The sequence below is a fragment of the Macaca fascicularis genome, chromosome 14 (assembly GCF_037993035.2).
Source record: "Macaca fascicularis isolate 582-1 chromosome 14, T2T-MFA8v1.1".
In the NCBI taxonomy this organism is placed as follows: domain Eukaryota; kingdom Metazoa; phylum Chordata; class Mammalia; order Primates; family Cercopithecidae; genus Macaca; species Macaca fascicularis.
Genome location: NC_088388.1, coordinates 77,725,211 through 77,742,853, shown reverse-complemented (window position 1 = coordinate 77,742,853; position 17,643 = coordinate 77,725,211). Strand labels below are relative to the sequence as shown.

The 17,643-nt window shown below is 44.5% G+C and overlaps 1 protein-coding gene across 18 annotated transcripts in view; it reads left to right on the top strand.

Moving 5' to 3' along the window:
* Positions 1–17,643, top strand: part of TENM4 (teneurin transmembrane protein 4) — a 791,957-nt gene that overhangs the window by 623,057 nt on the left and 151,257 nt on the right. For all 18 annotated transcript variants that reach the window (XM_065528783.1, XM_074014900.1, XM_065528781.1 and 15 more), the window contains 2 exons: positions 12,133–12,234; positions 14,210–14,404. In XM_065528783.1, the coding sequence (XP_065384855.1) occupies positions 12,133–12,234; positions 14,210–14,404 (297 nt within the window). The remainder of the gene's footprint in view (positions 1–12,132; positions 12,235–14,209; positions 14,405–17,643) is intronic.

Below are 17,643 nucleotides of genomic sequence, written 5' to 3'. Positions count from 1 at the left end.
TATGCTTTGGATCCTCCCTTCTGACAGCATTAACACAGGGGAGTCAATAGAGACTTGATCAAATCAATATTTTTGTCCAAGTATGATACAGTTGCAAGTGGCTGGAGCAGCATTTTGATTTTTGAATACCGGTAGGCATGTTTGAAAACCAGTTTCAGTTAACAAAGCCAAAATAGATACCAGTTGGAATGTACTGGCCCTGGCAGCATCTTCTGCAGTAGTCCTGACTCTATAATTGACTAATCTAGAGGCAAAAGGAATGGGATCAGCATGTGATATAGTTTAGATCTGTGTCCCCATCCAAATTTCATATGGAAATGTAATCCCCCGGTGGCTCACGCCTGTAATCCTAACACTTTGGGAGGCCAAGGTGGGTGAATTGCCTGAGCTCAGGAGTTCGAGACCAGCCTGGGCAACACAGTGAAACCCCATCTCTACTAAAAATACAAAAAATTAGTCAGACTTGGCAGCGTGCGCCCCTAGTCCCAGCTACTTGGGAGGCTGAGACAGGAGAATTGCTTGAACCCAGGAGGTGGAGGTTGCAGTGAGCCGAGATCGTGCCACTGCATTCCAGCCTGGGCAACAGAGCGAGACTCTATCTCAAAAAAAAAAAAAAAAAAGAGAGAGAGAGAGAAAGAAATATAATCTCCAATGTAGGAGGTGATTAGATCATGGGAGCAGATTTCTGAAAAGGAAGTATGTACTATCCCCCTTGGTACTGTCCTCATGATAGTGAGTTCTCCCAAGATCTGGTCATTTAAAAGCATGTAACGCCTACCTCCCCGCCTCGCTTTTTTGCTCTTGCTCGATGTGATATGCTGTCTCCTACTTCGCCTTCCACCACGCCTCAAAGCTTCCAGTGGTCTCCCAGACGCAGATGCTGGTGTTATGCTTCCTGTACAGCCTGTAGAACCATGAGCCGTTTAAACCTGTTTTCTTATAAATTACCCAGTCTCGGGTATTTCTTTATAGCAACATGAGGACAGACTAATACAGCCTGTTTTTATTTTTTAACCGGATTGGCAGTTGTGGTATGGTAGAAGAATCCCTAAGTTAGGTAGGAGTAGAAATCCAGATTTTAATAGTGGCTCTGTCACTTATTAGCTGCATCAACTTAGGCAAGTATCTGGGCCTTCATGTTCTCATCTACAAAATGGGGGATTACACCTTCCCTTCCTACATACACAGCTATTGTAAGAATGAAATAAAACTGTATGTGGAAATACTTGAAAAACAAAAAGTTCTGCCCTTATCAGCTATCATCAAAGCCTCCAAGCTACGAGGTAGATCCTGGTGAGGTGCCAAGGTAAATTAGTTTTCTCCGTTGCAAGGGGCAAAACACACTCAGGCAATCTCAAGGAAAAGCTGCTGTGGCAGTGAAGTCGTTTCTAAAAGATTCCTATTGCTGGGGACGAAAATAGGCACCGAGAAGCTTCTAAGAATCCGGGCAGCTCAGGGGCCTTTCATTCATGCATTCTCCTCCTCCATGGGCTTCCCTGCTGGTCTTGCTGCAGTGTTCCCGCCTCTTTCCAGGCTTCGGCTCCATTCACAAGCCTTTTCTCCTCACTTAGGACTGCTTCCTCTTCACTTTGGTTCCTCCTTGGCCATAAGGACCTCACCTGCCCGTCTCTTCGTATCACTTCCTTTGGCTCCCGCTCCCTAATGCTAAGTTCCCTGGGTACATTTTAGTTCAAATACTAGAGAACAAGCTCTTATTGGCCCGGAACCTCTGCCCAGCGGGCTGAGTCACAGAGCGCCGTTCAGCCTGTGCCTGAGCTTGGCTTGGGTCAGGTGTTCATCCGGGTCCAATCAGCTGTGGGCAGTCGGAACGGGGCGGGGCGTTGTCTCTTCCACCTGGGCCGCCGCTGGGCAGCGCCGAGGCTGGGGCATTGCGCTGGAGCAGCTGTGGTTAAGGGTGGAGGGAGGACGAGGCATTTCCTGGGAGCACTTGCCTCTCCTCAGACGGGCCTCGTGCCCTTGAAGAGCGCGGCACTTGGCTGTCTCCCCGGTACTTGGTGTGTGTCTCAGTGGTCTCTCTGGCACCTGCTCGTGGGGCACCGCTGGGAGATGCAGCAGAACCAGAGCCCACAACGGCGCACTGGCAGGCTAATCTCGGGCTGCTTGAGTGTCCTGTCAAGGGATGGATGATAATGCGATACTGTTATCTCAGGAACCGCAGGGAGGATTGAAAAGTTAAGGTAGCCCCTGAAATGAGCAAACATCTCCCCCTCTACCCTCTGCCGGGCCACGAACATGACTTATTTTTCTTAATTTTAACTTCCAGTTTGTATTGGTTGAAGTAATAAAATGTAAATCAGCCCTTAGTTCCTATTTATTGTCTATTGTTTTTCTTTTTTTGAAAAAAATTATTTTAAGTTTCAGGGTACATGTGCAGGATATGCAGGTTTGTTACATAGGTAAACGGGTGCCATAGTGGTTCGCTGCACCTATCAACCTGTCATTTAGATATTAAGCCTCACATGCATTAACTATTTATCCTGATACTCTCCCTCCACCCAACCCCCAACAGGCCCCAGTGTGTGTTGTTCACGTTCCTGTATCCATGTGTTCTCATGGAATATGATGATTCTTTTCTCAGCTTTTTCATCTGTATGTATCATTTTCTAAGCCCTGACAATTCGGGTTAATTCATTAGATCACAGGAGGTTAGACCTGACCAATCACTTAAGCCATCCACTTCACTGGAACACTTCCTGAGCCAGAGTGGATTCTCAGTAAATATATATATATATATATATATATATATTTTTTTTTTTTTTTTTTTTTTTTTTTTTTGAGACGGAGTCTCGCTCTGTCGCCCAGGCTGGAGTGCAGTGGCGCAATCTCGGCTCACTGCAAGCTCCGCCTCCCGGGTTCACGCCATTCTCCTGCCTCAGCCTCCCGAGTAGCTGGGACTACAGGCGCCCGCCCCTGCGCCCTGCTAATTTTTTCTATTTTTAGTAGAGACGGGGTTTCACCATGGTCTCGATCTCCTGACCTTGTGATCCGCCCACCTCGGCCTCCCAAAGTGCTGGGATTACAGGCGTGAGCCACCACGCCCGGCCTAAGTAAATATTTACTGAATAAGTTTGATAAATTTTGTAGATGAAAAGAAAGGCCCTGAGGAGGAAGGAATTTGACCATTGTCACTTAACAAGTGGATGGCAGGAGTAGGACTAGAACCCAAGTTTCTTGAGACAGTCCAAGTAAGTTCCTTTACACCATGACTCACAGAGTCCTAAGATTTCAGGCTTGGAAGATGCCATACACTTCATCTTTAATACTCCCTGCAGTATCCCCACTAGTCATTAATTTGCTCTCTCCTTGAATACATCCAGCGACTGAAAATATATTACTTTTTAGATCACCTAGGTCATTCATTTTAGTCTTTCAGCTAACAAACATTCATTACCTGCTTCGAGTCAAGGAGGATATTATTTGCCAGAGATCCAGAGATGAGTGACACATTTCCGGCCTTCAAGAAGTTTATAATATTTGGGCAGATACACATAAGCAGAACGTAACCCAACATAGTAAGTATTCAGCTCTGACTCTTAGAAAGTAAGTTCATTCTTCTTTTGAACCAAGTCTATTTCCCAAGGACTATAGTCCTTATTCACTGGACTCAGGTCAACCTATTAGGGCCACAAAACAAAGTCCTTATTTCACCTAATTACCTTTCAGATATTTTTAAACAGATGTCATAACCCCCTTAGTAAGCTAAATTTTCAATTCCTTCAAGAATTCTTTATTTGAAATGTAGTTTCAAGTTCTTTTATCTTTCTGGTTGTTCTTCAATGAACATGTGAGTCATATCTCATCAGTGTCTTAAGTGTGACTCCCAGATGTGAACTGCTGAACTCCAAATATGGTCTGAGAGTACAATGTGAAATTGAACTTCCTATCACTGTTTATTCTAGGCATTATAATAAAAAAATAGAGGGAAAGGAAACAGTGTGTTTCTTGGCCACCAATCTCCTCTGGAACCTGATTATTGTGGCACCCCCACTTCTCTGACCTCTTTCCTCTGTTTTCCCCTTGTATTCCTGCTTAGTTTATCAATATAATAAATACTATTGAGTTCTTGGTTTGTGTTTAGCACTCACAAGACTCTTCGGAGAACCAGACATAAAGCCTGTCTTGAAGGAGCTCACAGTCTTATTGGTAAAAGTTGGTTTGTCCCCAAAGAAATAATTAACAAACAACCGAGACTGAATATAATCAAGGAAACAATCTTTCTTCTAGATACTTCCTTAGACCTATTTTTTTTTAATACTTTAAGTTCTAGGGTACATGTACATAATGTGCAGGTTTGTTACCTGTGTATACCTGTGCCATGTTGGTGTGCTGCACCCATCAACTCATCAGCACCCATCAACTCGTCATTTACATCCGGTATAACTCCCAATGCCATCCCTCCCCCCTCCCCCCTCCCCATAATAGGCCCCAGTGTATGATGTTCCCCTTCCCGAGTCCAAGTGATCTCATTGTTCAGTTCCCACCTATGAGTGAGAACATGCGGTGTTTGGTTTTCTGTTCTTGTGATAGTTTGCTGAGAATGATGGTTTCCAGCTGCATCCATGTCCCTACAAAGGACACAAACTCATCCTTTTTTATGGCTGCATAGTATTCCATGGTGTATATGTGCCACATTTTCTTAATCCAGTCTGTCACTGATGGACATTTGGGTTGATTTCAAGTCTTTGCTATTGTGAATAGTGCCACAATAAACATATGTGTGCATGTGTCTTTATAGCAGCATGATTTATAATCCTTTGGGTATATACCCAGTAATGGGATGGCTGGGTCATATGGTATTTCTAGTTCTAGATCCTTGAGGAATCGCCATACTGTTTTCCATAATGGTTGAACTAGTTTACAATCCCACCAACAGTGTAAAAGTGTTCCTATTTCTCCACATCCTCTCCAGCACCTGTTGTTTCCTGACTTTTTAATGATTGCCATTCTAACTGGTGTGAGATGGTATCTCATTGTGGTTTTGATTTGCATTTCTCTGATGGCCAGTGAAGACGAGCATTTTTTCATGTATCTGTTGGCTGTATGCATGTCTTCTTTTGAGAAATGTCTGTTCATATCCCTTGCCCACTTTTTGATGGGGTTGTTTTTTTCTTGTAAATTTGTTTGAGTTCTTTGTAGGTTCTGGATATTAGCCCTTTGTCAGATGAGTAGATTGCAAAAATGTTCTCCCATTCTGTAGGTTGCCTATTCACTCTGATGGTAGTTTCTTTTGCTGTGCAGAAGCTCTTTAGTTTAATGAGATCCCATTTGTCAATTTTGGCTTTTGTTGCCGTTGCTTTTGGTGTTTTAGACATGAAGTCTTTGCCCATGCCTATGTCCTGAATGGTATTACCTAAGTTTTCTTCTAGGGTTTTTATGGTATTAGGTCTAACATTTAAGTCTCTAATCCATCTTGAATTAATTTTCGTATAAGGAGGTTTTAATAGTGTTTGGTAGACTTCTGGATATGACTGAAAACAGATCTTCCAATTCAAATGTCAGCACAGAACTGGCTTCAAGCCCCGTCTGTCAAGGGCTTTGTCAAATTTTTGTCATTGCATTGACCTAGACTGTTGCAGACTGAAGGCCTTTGAATTCCATCATCTGCAAAGAAAACTGGAGCACCTATAGGGACCGACACCTCACAGGCCATGGAGCAGCTTTCCAGCACCTGGCACCTGCCCAGTGCCAATCTAGAGTGCACTGGGAGAAAACTTCTTTCAGATGTTGGCATGAGCCTGCCTGTGTTTGCGCTTCTGGGAGACAAGTTTAATTTGCTTTCACAGTGCTTTCCCCCAGGAGAAAATTTACCCAAATGCCCTGCCTTCTTCACATTCAGAAGCATTGCGTGTTTGCTTTCCAGTTTTTACCATGGGGAGTTTCCATGTGTCTTGTGTGTGTATGTGTGTGTGTTCACCCCCCAGAAACCCACATTTCCTTGTTTGGATTCATTAGACCAAGTCAGCGTGTTGTTTTAATTCATAAACGGAAGGCATGTGTGACCCTTCCTTAAAACCAAAATACCAGCTCTGCCAGGTCCTGGCCCAACCTCTTTACATGCATAGCATCACCCTGTTTGGTCTTCAAAATAACTCTCTGAGATGTGTATTACCATTGACCCCATTTCACAGATGAGGAAACTAATGTATAGAGATGGCTTGTCCAAAGGCATCTAGCTGGAAAGGGTTCCAGAGCTCATACTTTGGTCCAGGCCAAATGCTGCAAACTTTGGCTGCATATAGGACAGGTTCACCTACCAGATTTTCCCCTATCAGCTGTGTGACCTTGAGAAGGTGACTTCATCTCCCATTCTCTATCTGAGACTGTAAAATGATGACATAAGCACCTAGGTCTCATAATTCTTATAAAGATTAAGTTAGAATATATGATATGCTTTTCAAAGTTCCATTTGAGGGAATGAGAGGATCTCTCTTGGACTCTTCCTTCAACCTTGAGTTGTTGTGGAATTAAATCCCAGCTATGCTATCTAGTTTGTTTCCATTTCTTCATTTTGGTTGCTAATAATAAATCCAATCTTTCTATTTCAGGAACAAAGGGAATGTAATAGGTGTAACCTAAAGTATAAATGTCTCCAGGGAAGCCAGGAGGAGTCAGAAGGTAGATCTCTGGCAGTGGGTAAACCTTGGTACTTCAACCAGGTGTTCCCAAAGAGTTCCTGACAACCACTTTTACGATTTAAGGAGACAACAAAAACAGAAGGAGATATTAGTAGTAAATACAGGTTTCTATCAGCCTGGACATATCACAAGGGAACAAAACATACAGGAGCTTCTGGGAGGGAGGGAAAAGTGTGGGGTGAGCAGAAAGGAGAGAATGAGAATGTCGAGTGGGCCTTGACCTCGTTCACAAAGCTGGTTCCTTCTGTCTTTGATGCTGGAGTCCAGCATCTAGCTTGCATGTCCACAGAGGTTTGCCTACTCAGAGCAAGGCAAGAGGCAGGTATGCCCATGCTGTGGTGAGCTGACAGAGGAGAAAAGCTGCCTTTCCTTTTCTGGTGTTACTGCCCCTGTGAGACAGTTAAGGAGGCAATTGGGCTGTCCAGGTAGTTCTCCTAACAGGATTTTCTTCTGTGGTGTCTCCTTGTTTCCTACGAAATGAGGCCTCAGGATTTTAGAAAGGAAAACCAGAAGGATGCAAATGAGGGCAGACTTTCCTCGACATCAACCCTGGACTCAGGAGAACTTAGTTATCAGCTGTGATCATCTTTCACCTTGACATAGCAGCGCTAATGACTTGTTTCTGAAAACAAATCAGGAATAGTGAATAGTCAAAACAGGCACCGCAGTGGGTTCCCTGAGGCCTCTGTGGGTTCCTGACTCCCATGTCTCCACTGGGAAGCAGCACTGTTGTCTTTTCTTCCTTCTTCAGTTGCCCCTTTGTATTTCAAGCAATATCTTGTTCAACATCCAAAGAACACTCCCACTCACAACACATGTCCAGAGAATGAGCTAAGGAAACACTTAAACTCTGCATTCCAATACAGATGAAAGGAAAAACAAGTTGCTGAAAATCAAATTTTTTACCAGGGCCCACTGCTGTGATAGAAAAACAAGCTGGGGGAAAGGCCCCTGTTTTCCAACATGCCATATACCCAATTATGAAAATCAGTTATTCATAGGCTGCTGAATTTTTAATTTGGATCCAAGAAGATCTAAAGGCACACCTTCTGCTAAATGAAGGCAGCTGCACTGTGAACATGAGCAAAGCAGGAGAGACTGTGGGAGAAGAAATTCAACAAACACTGATTGGGAACATCCACAGTACTTACGCGTTAAAGTTCACACTTTTCCCAAGCCAAAGAATGTAACTTCTGCCCTAGATTGTAGCACAGACATACCTGGTCAGTGGAGACTCATTATTTGTGGGATCCTAACTGAACCTCAAGTTGTTGAAATCTCTCCAAGTGGAAGATAAATATATACATAAACATTTTATCAAAAGAAAACATTATATATCTCCTTTCCATTTCCTTGTTGCTATCTTAAAATTATTTCATGTCTCCTAAAACTTCTGCCTTCTCACACCAGTAGCCTGGGGCAAGTTTTGTAGCAAACAGGCTTCTATGCTGTCAGGTTTAGCAACCAACACTACACTCAGTCACAGAAAATATGCTTTCTTCCCTTTCTCACTATGAAGGCTTTTTAGCAGATGATAAACAGGATGTATCTCACAGACTCAGGAAATCAGAATCTAACAAAGTATGTAACACTTATCTGTAGTTGATCCTGTTAAAAATGCAGCTTATATTTATAGTAATTTTATTAGGAGATATACTTTATACCATTGGGTCTGAGAAGGATTGAACCATAGAAATTTAGATCTGGGAGGGATTTCTGAGCTCATCTAGTGGAATTCTTTCAGGAGTAGAAACAAATATTTATTGAGACCCTCCTCTGGATTGAATACCAGGGAAAATACATAAATGAATAAACTCAATTTCTATCCTCAAGGAGTTCACAGTCAACAATGAAGCCTATATGGTATTTTAATAAGGGTGAGGGGAAAAGAGTTCTGGAAGTAACTTAGCCTGTTTAAGATGTCCAGGCCTTTCCAAGGAGGTGGCATTTGAACTAGATTTGAAAGAAGGAGTAGAAGTTGCCAGGCAGGAACATATGGGAGGAGCAAGTGCAATAATGAGAAAACAGGTACAGAAAGGTCATGTGGCATGGCCAAGAGTTCACAACCACTCAGTAGCAGGACAAGACCTGGAAACCAGGCCGTCTGCCTTTCTGTTCTGTACTCCTTCTGCAGCCCTGCAGGCAGGACTGTCTCTCTGATTGTACAATTAGCCCAGTAGCTTAAAGTGGAAATTATCTTGCCTTAGACTACTCAAAATTTTCATTTTTTAAAAGAATATTCAGAATGAAACTTCCTAAATGGTCCTTTCTAAAATCAGTGTTTAGGAATCCACTACTGACTTGAAGGTCTTGGGAACATGGATTCTTCCAAGTAAAGCCAATGGAGAATAGAGATCTCAGGTCCCCAGCCTAAGCCTTGCTCTACCGGGACCCAGACCATTTTGCCCTGAAATGAGGTCACATGTTGGATTAGACCTTCTTATTCTTAACTCTGTGTTAATATAAAACACTGCTTGTGTTAGCAGAGACAACACTGAGTGAGTGGAATTGCCCACTCACAAAAGGAGCCACACATTTGGACCATTTTTCCAAACTTTAAAAATAGTGGAAGACCTTGAAGAAGGACATTTCTTGAAAATGCACCATACTATAAATGCTGCCGCCTCCACCTATATATCACCAAGCCATTTTTCAAGCCCACGCTCTCTGAGAAGCCTTCCCTCTGCTAATTTTGCCCCATTCCAGCTGCCACTGTACTACCCTTAAGTGCTATGCTGCATTTAAGTTTTGATGCCCTTGTCTAGATGCCTTTTCTCCACACTTGATCTCTTAATTAATTATAGACTCAGAATTTTAGAACAGGAAGCAGTTGCAGGGAATCATCTCCACCATTGCCTTCATTTCACGTATCAGGAAGGTGAGGCCCAGAGAGGGGAAGGAAGTTGCTTTAGGTCACAGATCATGGTACTAAAAGAGTAGACCCCAAAACGAGGTTTTCTTACCTCCAGGCAGAACTTTTTCTATGCCTCATTCAACAGTTGACTTATTATTTTGTTCTCCCAATTAAGCTGCAAATTTCCTATAGGCAAGCCTTGTATCTAATGTAGTAACATTTCATTTAACAGAGGCCTAGATCTTGGCTTCATGACTTATAGTTGTGAGCTAAGACAACAGACTGAATCCTTAACTCTGCCTGCCTAACTGACCTTTTCCTTTACTTTCAAATCTGACTCTACTGGTTCCCTCTGAGACCTCGGGCAAGTCACTGCCCTTCCTCTGGGTCTCAGTTTCCTTCTCTACCGAATGAGATCGTTGGGCTGGATGTCTCTAGGATCCCTCCAAACTCTGAAAGTCATAGAATTCTCTATCCTACAAATAGATCCTTTGCTGCCTTCAGGATGGGCTTCACTGTCCCACTGTTTCATCCAGTGAACCCATAGCTAGAGTCACCTCAAAAGTAGAGGCAGGGAAGTTCCCATGAGGGGGTACCCCAAACTATCCCAAGATAGGACTGGTTGGGATTGCAAAGAAAGAAGCACTAAAAGCCAGGTTGATCAGTCCAAAGTGTTTATTAGGGGAACTTACAGAGTGCCATAGCAATTCTCGTGCAGACAGCAAGAGAAAGGGATGTTCTACCTAGGTATCTCCACAGCAAGGTGCCCAGGGTATGGAGTTTGTATGGGGATTTAAGGAGTTTGGCTCAAGGCCAGGGCTAGTTTCTTTACTGTTTTGGGAAACAACCTAAACACCTTTTTCAGTACCTGAGAATGTTCAAGGCTTCAGCATGGACTCCAGCCTGCAGAAGAGTTGCAAATGGCTGTGTCGGTCACAGAGCGGTCAAGGCCTGCGTTTCTCGATCAGGACACAAAAATTAGGGGATCCCATACCATAGATATGCCTTGTTCATTTCCCTGGATTCTGCTGTGGAATAAGTTCCTTCAAGACCCAGATAGCATAGTGTCCTGCAGCAAGGCCAGGCGTGGAGCCCGAAGGCTCGGGTTCTAGTCTTTCCAGTGTTACCTTTTTGATAAAGTATCTGTGGCCTTTCACAGGTCACTTCATTTCTCTCAGCCACCTGTTTTTTTGTTGTTGTGGGTTTTTTTTGTTTTTTTTTTAAGTAAAATAGGAATAACAATATGTGCTTGTCAGATTTGGTGACAGTGAAATAAGATAAATTTTGTGGAAATACATGGCACGAAGAAGGCATTCAGCACATAGTTGCTTCTGTGCTTCATTTCACATCCAACATTATTGAGAAATGAGCTGTTCCAAATAAACATGCATTCCAGATAATAGGTTTACCAACAGGAGCTACAAAACAGTGCCTGACTTTTGATTAAAATCTTTCTGAAATTGATTCCATATTTTCTTGACCTGTCACACAGAGCATGTACCAAATGTATTAGGAGGAGTTAGAGAAAGGAACATCTCTGCAAAAGGGGGGCATGACAGACAGCGTGTCTGGGGCTGTAAGTAATGCAGAGGGAGTAGGAAAGAAACCTTTTTTTTTTTTTTTTTTTTTTTGAGACACAGTCTCACTATGTTGCCCAGTCTGGGGTGTAATAGCACAATCTTGGCTCACTGCAACCTCCACCTCCCAGGTTCAAGTGATTCTGCCACCTCATCCTCCTGAGTAGCTGGGATTACAGATATATGCCACCATGCCAGGCTAATTTTTGTATTTTTAGTAGAGATGGGGATTCACCATGTTGGCCAGGCTAGTCTCGAATTCCTGACCTCAAGTAATCCACCTGCCTCAGCCTCCCAAAGTGCTAGGATTACAGGCATGAGCCACTATACCCAGCCAAAGAAGAAAATTTCTTTGCCTCTGGAAAGAGCTTGGATTTTTTTCATCTCAGCAAATGGGGAGCCCTTGAAGTGTTTTAAGAAGGAGAGTGATAGAATAAGATTTGTTTCAAAGAAATCACTTAGGCTGCTGGGTGGTGAACACATCAGGGTGAGCAGCAAGGGGAAGGCTGAAAGGCCTGCCTCAGGCTGGTGTAGTGGCTGCAGTGAGAGACAGTGGGGGACCTACATGGATATATGAAAAGTCAGAGGTGGGAAAAGACAGATTTGTAAATGCTCAGTAGCTTTATGTAAAAACAAAGTAATGGAATATCAGTCCATTCTGAGAAAAGCATAAAATACAAAAAGTATAAAGAAGACTATAAGAATCACCCAATAACACACCATCCAGACAAAACCACTGTTCACAGGTTAAACTGTTTTCTCTCAGTGTTTTTAGCTGAAGAATCTCTAATGTGTTTGGAGATACAAATTTGATTTATAAAAATTTGGTTCAGGCAGAGATTTTCCAGAACTTCTGATAACGTCAATTGAGCTGTGCTTCCATAAGAGTAAAAGTAACAGAATTTTAACTCCATTCATTCCTTTCAGTGACGGGGCCACAATAGCTCAAATATGTGGGACTTGGTTAACCTAAGGCTTGATTCCTGGGCTCTGTATTTGGGTAAGGAAATTTGTTTTCAACTCTTCTTCTCTTTTCTCCCCCCAGAGTCGGTGGATAACTGCCCCAGCAACTGCTATGGCAATGGTGACTGTATCTCTGGGACCTGCCACTGCTTCCTGGGTTTCCTGGGCCCCGACTGTGGCAGAGGTGAGAACTCTGCATTGGAGCTCTGGATTTCTGCTTCCCAGACCCCTCAGGCAGCTCACTTCCACTTCTCAGAGCAAGTGTAGAATCCAGCCCACCTTCTGATGCCCACGAGAAGGGTTTCCAAGGGCCATTCTCCAGAAGCCCTTGGAGGGAGGTGTGCAGGCAGAGCCATAACCTTGTCAGCCACTGTTATCCATATGTGGATGATTGGGGAGGTCAGGAAAGGAGGGCGAATTCACTGTGGGGTGGTCACAGTGAAGTTGGTGTCTGTTGCTGGGGCAGGTGCAGTGGCAGTGGGGGTTCTTTTAAAAGTTGATTTCCTCTTATAGGAATGATCATCCCTGGCCATGCATCTTTGAAGTTTATCTTCATGCTAGTGTGATGTCTCTCTGGCCTATAAATGAGGAGTCTGAGGACTGCTCCGTTGCTACCTTCTAACAGCACAGGCAGAATCGGCCAAGACCCCAAGGGGAGGGACTGAGAAGGCCAGGCCACTTTTTTCTACACAGGACCCTAATGGTGCCTGATATTTAGACACAGTCAGTGCCCATGATAAACATTGTGGAGATAATCTAAAAGGCTGCCCACGATCTATCCCGTACTTATGGCCATCATTTCTGTCCTGGAATAATTAACAAGGAAAATGTCAAGGAGATTTGCAATCCTGAGAATTTGGCACTCTCCTGGGAAACTAACATGGCCCCTTCTTTTGTTTTTTACCTTTTCCCTTATTCAGTAGCCATTTGCTTCGTGTCTTTTTAGGGATTGGTGCTGTGCTAGGCAAGACCCAATCCTGGGAGCTCTGAGTCTGGTCTCAGAGACAGACAAGTAAATAGACAACTGCAAAGCAGTACAATAATAAGAGAAATATACTATAACACAGTTAAATGCAGGGAGCTTCTATCGGAGTAGAAGGGAGGAGCAGTCTGAGAGTAGAAGGGATGATTTCAGGGAATTCTTCCCAAATGAGGGTGACACTACACCCGAGCCCTGAGGCTTGAGAAATTGTTTGTAAGTAGAAGGCAGAGATGGTTTTCCAGGCTGCGTGAACTACACCCTGCAAGTACTATGCCATGAGAGTCTGTTTATTCTTCCTAATGTGAGATAGACTCAGTTTGAGGCAGCAAAGCTAGCAGGCCCAAGGAAACACAGTGATTACCTGCTGAGTGGTTTAAAAAGGAAAGAAGCCAGGTGGGGGCCAGGGAAACGTGGTACAGAGAGAGATGAGTCATTCCTTCTAACGAGAATTACCGTCTCGTCCCGTATGCACTTAAAGTTAAGAGTCATGTGTAAAAAAGCCTTATTGGATCTTGATAAGACTGGTAAGTACTTATACCACAATGCAGTATAATTTATTTTTATATAGTATCCTTCGTAAAGAAGATCACAAAACCCTTTACGCTAAGAGGCAGAATGAAAAGATAATACTTTAAAGAGCCAAGTTGGGCTCTGCTCTCCTCTTAAGGGGACAGTGGTGTATGGGGCTGGAGTGGAGGCCTGAAAGGCAAGGGAAGCTGAGATTTGCTGGGTTAAAGAGGACAGTAAGTGGCGCTGCAGATGAGGTGTGCGGAAGTGCAAATGGAGTGTTATTAGAGGAGAGCGCTGGAGGAGGGATTCAGGGCAGGCAGGAGGCCCAGCCACTGGTTTTTCCAGTAAGATGGAGGAACAGACTGAAGCTTCCTGTCTGAGGTTCCCGGCAGCCACTGTACCCCATCAGCAATATGAAGGGGATGGGGTTAAGTGGATACCTACCCTGCCAGGTCCTGCACTGTGCACCATCACCTACAAATCTAGATGTGTTTAAAATGGAAAGAAATAAAGCAAGAGAAGAAGACAGATGGGCACACATGGGTGTTTGTGGCAACATAATTGAGGCTACTGGTCAAGCCAGGCAGGACAAGAGGAGGAAGGGACAAAGGCAGTTGGGGTGTGCTGGACATTGATTCATGCCAGACTTCTGGTGCTGTCTCCCCAGCTTCCTGCCCCGTGCTCTGTAGCGGAAATGGCCAGTACATGAAGGGCAGATGCCTGTGCCACAGTGGCTGGAAAGGCGCCGAGTGTGATGTGCCCACCAACCAGTGTATTGATGTGGCCTGCAGCAACCATGGCACCTGCATCATGGGCACCTGCATCTGCAATCCTGGCTACAAGGGCGAGAGCTGTGAGGAAGGTAAGACTTGCAGTTGGCAGCTCCGGCCAACTGAAATAGAGGCTGGCACATAGTGCCAAGAGGGTGACCAGGGAGCAAGGGAAGCCTCCTGAGCCATTCTGTGACCCCATCTCCCCAAGCGAGGAGCCCACCCACCAGCGACAATAACTAATCTAAAGGAAGAAGTCAAACACATCAGAGTCCTGGTCAGTGAAGGAGAGAAATGTCATGTATCGAGCACTTGCCATATACAAGGCTGTGCTAGAAGCCTCGTATCATGTAATTCGAACCTTAATTAGGGAGGAGTAGTCATCTCTACTTTATAGTTGGGGATTCTGAGACTCAGAGGGTTGAATAACTTGCCCAAGGACACATGGCTAGTAGATGGCAGAGCTGGGTTTGAGCCCAGTCGTTCTGGCTCCATAGTCCAAGTTCTTTTCACTCCCCTCTAGGCTCATCTGCTCATTTTTAATCTCCATTTCTGAAGTGTGATTCTATTATAGGCCTCCAAACTCTGCCCTCTTTCACCACACTCGTGTATGTGTGTTCATGTGTATGGCTCTTCAGTGCCCATGAGCATGCCTCTCTCCTTTATAAAATAAATATATGGTTGTGTAGATTGAGGCTAGAAAAGTGAACTGTTGATTTAACATTAACATCTGTTCTTTACTAGAAAATCCAACCAGGTGAAATAAATGAAAATTTCTATTTCACAAATGAAGAAACTGAGGCCCAGGGAAGGGCAGTGACTTGCCCAGGGTCATAGAACTGACTAATGGCAGAATTGGGATTCAGCCCAGGTCTCACTTCAAATCCAGGACTCTTCCTTCTTGACTGCATGGTGTTTCCAGCTGAGAGGAAGAGCCTTATTCGCAAGCAATGTAAAGTAGCTGTTAAAAGTGCACACTCTGGAATCAGATATAGGTTTGCATCCTGGCCCTGCCACTAACTAGCCTCAGTTCCCTTGTCTATAAAATGGGAATGCCTTCCTCTGAGGGCCATTGTGAGGATTGAATTAAATGACCCATGTAAAGCACTTAGCTCAGTGTCTGACACATAGTAAACGCTCCATAAATGTGAGCTCTTATGTTATTAGTATTATTCTGGGGACAATTGAAGCACATTTCCTGTTTCGCCCCAGTCACTTCATCCAAGGTCTTTTGAAATGGTTGGAATTTCCCGTTTGAAACGGATGGATGATGCTGTGCACCTGTCATTACCTCCCATTCTCTGCCATCTAGCACCCTGGCACCTTCCCCAGTGGGTGGAAGAGGCTCCAAGGAGAGCCGATCTTCTAAACCATTTACTGCTTAACAGAGAGCCCCTCCCAGGCATCATTTGCTCTAAAAATAAAACAGAATGTTAACAGGCCCATTTTCAAAGAGTGGGGAACAAGAAGAGATTAGTGTCTGAAAAGCATTGCCTCTCTGAGACAAGCTGTATATAAACCTCAAGCGTGGCTGGAAGTCCTGATTCAGACCTGTTAACTTTGATGGGGATTACTTTGGGCTGTCTGACAGAGAAGGAACGCCAACCCCTGGAACAAAGGAACTGGGCCTTCTTAGCCAGAGAATGGTGACCTTCATCTGCTGTCCCTTTTTAGTTGAGTCACTTGAGGTGAAGACCCTGAGAAGGAAAGAGAAATAAAGAGGAGATTCCTCTTGAAACTGTGAGCTGCCTCCAATCCCACCCATGTTGTGTGGGCCAGGAGAAGGCAGTTGTCCTTTCCCAGATGATCTGGCGTCGCGCAGCGCCCCAGAGCTGCAGCGTTATTTATAAGAGAGAAAAAAATGTTTGGGAACTTTGATTTACATTATCTGTTTGAAAAGAAATGTTCTCACTCCTGCTTTCTTTTCTGAGGAGGGCCATCTGGTACTGATTCCCATTATTATTTCTGTTTCTCTGGTGAAGTTTCACTGCGTTGTCCTTGTGTTTATAACGGGGTTTTCTCGGGGCCTTTGTCCTCGACCATTCTCTTCCCCTCCTCCGTCTGCTCTGTGCTACGGGTTTCACTGTGTTTATAAAACATCAGCTAACAAGCTCACTTTTTTTCTCCCCATTCCTTCTTCTGAAGTTTATTGCCCCATACTTTTTAAAGCTTGAACGGAGCCAGTAGGACACTGGGAAGGAGTTGGGGGAGGAGCAGAAAAGAAAAAACCTAGACCTTTCACAATGAAAAGTGAGACCCTGTGTTTTTGGTCCTGCAGAGCGTCCAATAGCTTGTGTGGTCACTGAAGCGTGGCATGTTTTGGGGAAAGACCTGTGTCTGCAGCCTGGTCATGCAGGCCTCATCATTTGTTAATGGGCTATGCTTCTGCCAGAAATTTTGTCTGTAATGGCAAGCTCTGCAAGGGGAAAAAACAACTGTTTGGCCCATCTCTAAGAGGAAACTAAGTTAGGCTGTCTTCCAGACAAAGGCCAGTCCACCTCCCTAACCATTGCTCGTACTCCTTCATCACAGCTCCCTTCCACCCCAAGCTGGCCGCTTCTCCCCACTTTGCACACAGCTCCTTGGGAAATCACTGTTGTTCCTGAAGCTGTCCCAGTGTGATGGGAAGAAGTCAACTTTAATCACCACCCCAGAGGCTCCAGAATGCAAAGGCAGAGGCAGAGGCAGAGTCTACCTACCACCTCTTTGGCAGAGCATGATTGTGGCATAGATACTGGCCCTGTAGGATCAGTAGAGCACAGGGACGATGTCTACCCAGCCCCAGCAGGAACCTCCACTGATTCAGCCTGATTTCCGGGAGCTGCCGTCCCTCCTGAGATGCAGTCTTCCTTAAAACTTCCCTCCCGCTCCACAATCACTTGGCCCAGTTGACCTTCAGAAGCACAGATTAATTGTCTGGAGGTAGCCTCTCATCAGTTCCTTCTGATCTTTGTTCTCTGCCTGGACCATCTGCTGGGAGTGTAGGATTCACTTTGCTGATTCCTGGGTCTTTCCTGAGACTCATTACATCTAAGGAAGCACAGGCCTGTGCCACCCAGAGCCTCTTGCTGAACTTGGCACCCTCCCAGCCTGCTTGCTAATGATGGAGATTTATAGGTTCGACCTCAAGCGTGCCCTGGGATTCTCAGAGACAGTTTCAACCCAAAGTTGAGGTTCAGGCACTTACAGAAAAGGAAATACCTTTATTGGCCTCAGGATAGGAATTGCTGAGTTGTTTCCTGTCAAATTGGAAAGCTCTCTGGGTCTAGGGGATTGTCATAGAAGCCTAATGGGCCAGAATAATCCTTCTGAGGTTCCAAGATCTGAGGCA